This window comes from Phocoena phocoena, chromosome 13, assembly GCF_963924675.1.
Source record: "Phocoena phocoena chromosome 13, mPhoPho1.1, whole genome shotgun sequence".
NCBI lineage: Eukaryota > Metazoa > Chordata > Mammalia > Artiodactyla > Phocoenidae > Phocoena > Phocoena phocoena.
The window spans coordinates 63,596,315-63,601,065 of record NC_089231.1 but is presented as its reverse complement, the minus strand read 5'-3'; the positions used below and the strand labels follow the sequence as shown (position 1 = coordinate 63,601,065).

General features: G+C 64.8%; 1 protein-coding gene across 1 annotated transcript; it reads right to left on the bottom strand.

Moving 5' to 3' along the window:
* Positions 1–2,918: 2,918 nt before the first annotated feature.
* CLDN5 (claudin 5) lies at positions 2,919–3,789 on the bottom strand. Its single transcript, XM_065890022.1, has one exon. It carries the CDS (start codon positions 3,694–3,696, stop codon positions 3,040–3,042), a length of 657 nt encoding a protein of 218 aa, XP_065746094.1. The 5' UTR covers positions 3,697–3,789; the 3' UTR covers positions 2,919–3,039.
* Between the last annotated feature and the right edge of the window lie 962 nt (positions 3,790–4,751).

The following is a 4,751-nucleotide window of genomic DNA, read 5'->3' as shown; positions in this document are numbered from 1 at the left end:
GCCTTGTATGTCCAGAGGGACCTTGATCCTGTGCCCTGGGCACCCCGATGCCCAGCAGGAAATCAGCATGGGGGGCAGCTTCCAGGCTCCCTGGACAGCAGTGGGCAGAGGCCAGGCCCCTCAGCACCTCCACTGACCACTTTGATGCCAGCCAGGACCTGGCTCGGTTCGCCCTCCCACCACTTCCTCCTGTCCACTGGCCTTGGCAGCATCTCAGGTCCACCCTCTTGACCATGTACTCCTCCCAGGCCCACCCGCCACATCCATCATCTTACCCCCAGCACCTGCCTGTCCAGGCACCCCCACCTCTGGGCACATGGCAGACACCACCAGGCGAGTCAGGCAGGGATAGCAAGGGCGGGCCCCCAATTCAGGAAGGGAGGGGCTTGCTCAGGGGCCTCGGGGTCAGCTTCGCCCACGTCCTATCGCAGACGGTCCAAGCTGGACCGGCCTCAGCAACCTCCAAAGCCTTCGGAGCAGCAAGAGTTCTCTGTCAGGGAAGCCGTGGGATCAGCTGGCCCCACCCTCCCAGTTGTCCCCAGGACACCTGCAAGGGTTGAGGGGATCTGGAGGCAAGGAGGATACTATTTCTGTCCTTTGGTGAGGAGAGAGCCATTCACGCAAGTGGCTGAGGCCATCTGTGACCACTGCACAGAGCTCAGGTGCCAGGGGAGCAGGCAGGCTGGAGGGCCATGGCCACCTAGGTGTGGCACCTGGGGCCACAGGCAAGAGGTGGCAGAGTGGTTTGGGCAGCAGTTATGTTGGTGGGAAAAGCCCAGAAATCATGTTCAGGAACTGAGGACACGGGTTAGGGGGGCTAGGTCTCAGGGTGGGCCTTGGGGAGGGGTAGTGGGCAGTGGGGTCAGCTGCATTGGAGCTGCATTGTTCCTCCCACCTGACCTCTGGCAGTGGAGTTTTCCCCTGCCCTTCCCAGCATGGGTTGGGGACAGCAGCCTGCCCGCCAGGGCCCTCAAGCTGCCCACCCTGGCCATCTGCAGAAGCTGAGGGCTGGGCAGCTACCATTCAGAATCCCAGCTGACGCCTGGGGCCCTGGAGTCAAGAGAGCTCTGGGCTGTGGAGGAGGCAGCCTTAGGCCTGCGCCTGGGCCAGACACCCTGTACCCGACACTGCCTGGACCCTGTGGCCAGAGCAGAAGTGGAAGGACCTTTGTTCCTACCCCACCAAGAGCCAAGGCTCCAGGATCACACACTTGCTCGCTTGGGAGCTGTTCTAGGTTAGGCTCAGGCAGGGCAGCCATAAAGGCTAAGGACCTCTGTGCCATGGGGCCCATCCCTCTATAGTCATCCCACTGTTGGGAGCTAAGGCCCCCAGATAGTTCAGCCTCCCTAGAAGTTCTGGGATTCAGGGCCATGTTCACAGTAGCTGCCCTGAGCCTATGTCCTTGGGTTCTGCCCCTCCCTACAATGAGGAACCTGGCCAGGCCTGGGAGACTCCTTGCCATTGGACCCAGCCCAGGCATTTCTGGACATGGCCCTCAGGGTGGAGTTTGGGGGCATTTGCCAAGCCCTCCACACTGGCTGGGCTTGGAACTTCTCCCAGCAGCCCCTGATCCTGTCCACTGTTCTCTTCTGCCCTGGAAGCAACGAGTTCTTGGTGGCTGTGACAACTCTGGTCTGCTTTGCCCTCCAGGAATCCCACCCAAAGGAGGAAGGTCACATGGTGCTCCCAGCAGGGGTTGACACAGAGGTGCTGATGGTTGGCCTAAGTCTGGGCTGGCCGCCAGACCACCAAGATGGGCACAGGCCCTGTGCAGAGAGCTAGGATGGAGGGGCTGAAGCTGAATCTGGGCAGCTGGCCGCGGGTGCCTCCTCCCCATGGCAACGCGCTTCTCAACCTGCAGCCAGCTCTGCTGGAGCCCAGCACACATCCTGGATTTGCCCCTGTTCCCACTGCACTATTGGCGGAAAGGACGGAGTCAGTGTTGTATAGATGTCTAGCCATGTGAGGCGACCCAGAGATGGCCAAACCCTGGGGGGGCAGGTGGAAAACGCCCGTCCGGTGGTGCCTGGGGACCAGCCTCTTCTAGGCAAAGCCAGCAGCCTGGCAGCCCACCCTTAGCCCTACCTGCATCCCAAGACCCACACACACTGGCTAGGGTCAACCTGCATCTTCTGCTGGGGTCTGCATCACAGCCCCTGCTCTCCACCCCCACCCCCACCCCCAGGCTCTATGGCTCAGCAGTGGCCCTTCTGACTACATATCTCACCTCCCTGGGTTGCAGTGAGCTGTGGCTGTTTCCCACCCAACGGGAAGGTGACCAGATGGCAGGAGGGACCTGAGAAATGGCCATGGGATCTTCGGGATCCCTGGAAGGTCCCCCCAGGAGCTTTGTGGGGAAAATTTGGCGGGTAGGTGGATGAATGGGGGCTGCAAAGCACAGGCGGTGACTGGACAAAGAACAGGACACAGATGGGAGGGTATCCAAACCATTTACTAAGCGGACTCTTGCCCCAACCCCCCAAGCTGTGAAGGAGGGCAGGGCCCCGGCCCCACACCCAGAATCCGGTGCCCGTAAGCCTTGCCTGGCGAGCTGCAGGGGTGAGACAGGGAGGTCCAGACCAAGTCTCTTGCCCCCACCCGGAGGCCAGCCTGCTGATGGAGTGAAGGCCAGCTATAAACGTCCCTCCGGCAGCCGAGGCTGGGGCCCCTGGGCTCTCGGTCTGCCCCTCTGGAATCAGCAGGAGCCACTAGGGAGTGGGTGGCATCCAAGACCCTGACGGTCAGAGAGGGAGCGGCATCTCCAGTCCAGTGCCCACACAGCCGAAGGAACGCTCGCCCTACCCACGTCGGAGCCAGCACTGCACACAAACAGAGCGAGTCTTCCCAAGTGCGCGTCGCCTTGCGGGGCAGGGCGCAGCCCGGGACCGGCTAGGAGGCCGGAGAGTACGGGCTGCGGACAGAGTCCGGTCCGTGCGTAGGACCCAGAGTTCCGCAGAGCCTGTGCGCCGCGGAGGCCGCCGTCCATGCGGGGCTCCCCTGGCCGGTCCTCCCGCTCGCGGCCCTGCCGCGCAAGCGCACTCAAACATAGTTCTTCTTGTCGTAGTCGCCGCTGGCCGTAGGCCGCCGCGGCGCCGAGTACTTGACCGGGAAGCCGAAGTCGGGGCGGCCGGCGCAGACCCAGGCGCCGCAGCACACGAGGCCGCCGCCGCACATGAGCAGCGCCGAGGCGGCCCAGCCGATGTAAAGCGCGGCGCCCAGCTCGTACTTCTGCGACATGGGCACGGTCGGGTCGTAGAACTCCCGGACCACGATGTTGGCGAACCAGCAGAGCGGCACGAGTGCCAGCAGCCCGCAGAGCGCGTAAAGCGCGCCGCCCGTGAGGGCCACGCGTGCCTTACCCGGGCCGGGGGCCACGCAGGTGGTGCACTGCGCGCCCGCCAGGGTCACGAAGAGCGCGACAAGCGCCAGGAGCACGGCGCCCACGGTGAGCGCCCGCGCCGCCTGCACCTCTGTGCTCAGCGCCAGCACCGAGTCGTACACCTTGCACTGCATGTGCCCTGTGCTCTGCACCACGCACGACATCCACAGCCCCTTCCAGGTGGTCTGCGCCGTCACGATGTTGTGGTCCAGGAAAGCGGTCACCTGCCACATGGGCAGCCCGCACGCCAGGATCAGGCCCACCCAGCCCACCAGGCACAACACCAGGCCGAGAATCTCCAGCGCCGCCGACCCCATGGCTGGAGACAAGACGGGCGCCCGACGGCCCGGGGCCTCCGGGCGCGCACAGCTTACTCCCTCCGATCCCGGGCCCAGCGGCACCACAGCACAGCCTCGGGTCTGCTGGCGCCTCTAGGGGGGCTTCCCATTTGAAGGTTCGTGGGGCGGACTATGACCCGCGGGCCCAGCCCCCCGCCCTGAGCAGCCAATCCACGCCCAGGCCATCCGCCCGCAGCCAATCGCAGGCGCCCCCGGCAGCAGGAGTTAGGAAAACAACTGCGCGTGGGGGTAGCGGGTGGCGGGCGGCGGGAGGCGGGCGGCGCGGGGAACCGCGGGGCATCCGGTGGCGGCCCCGGACCCTCATCCGCTGTTGTCCTGGTCGCTGCAGAGCCCGTTCCAAGCTGACCACGCTCCACGAACTACCTCCCTGTGCGCCCCCACCTCGCCGTTTCAGGAGCTGCATGACCCTGGGTCTGCACCGATTTCCCCGACACATCCTCGAACGAGCCAGTTGGTCCCTACCTCCCAGGCCAGCTCCACTCTTCCCTGGCCCCGGTCGGCGGGAGCCACTGCGCCGAGGGCCCCCGGGTTAGCCAAACACAGCTCGGCCTGTTCCTCCAGGAAGCTCTCCCTGGAGTCCAAGCCCAACACAGCCCCCTTCTCTGCACCCCGACCACTGTGGCCCTTCGAGTGCAAACACTGTCTCCCTCACAGGCCGAGAAGCCAGGAAGGCCTGTGCGGGTCAGGCTGAGGTTCCTGCTTCGTCCAAGGCCCTGCCCAGCGCCACCACGTCCCTGGGGCTTGCGGCTCCAGCACGAAGCAGAAAGAACGGGGCCTTCTCATGGCCTCCGGAGACCCCCACTCTGCCCCTGCTGCGGGGGCTTCCCATACTTCCCAACCTTTGCACCGACTGCTCCTCTTCCGGAGATGCTGCCCATCCCCCATCCTTTGAGGCCCAGCTGAGGCGACACCGCGTCAGTAAATCCCCAGTGACCCAGCATACAGGCAATCCTCCCAGGAGCAGCCCGTGGCCTCAGGCTCTGCCACCTACTCCCTGCTCCAGGCCTCAGACA

Coding starts and splice junctions, on each gene's coding strand:
- CLDN5 (XM_065890022.1), bottom strand. CDS start 3,696: ATGGGGTCGGCGGCGCTGGAGATTCTCGGCCTGGTGTTGTGCCTGGTG.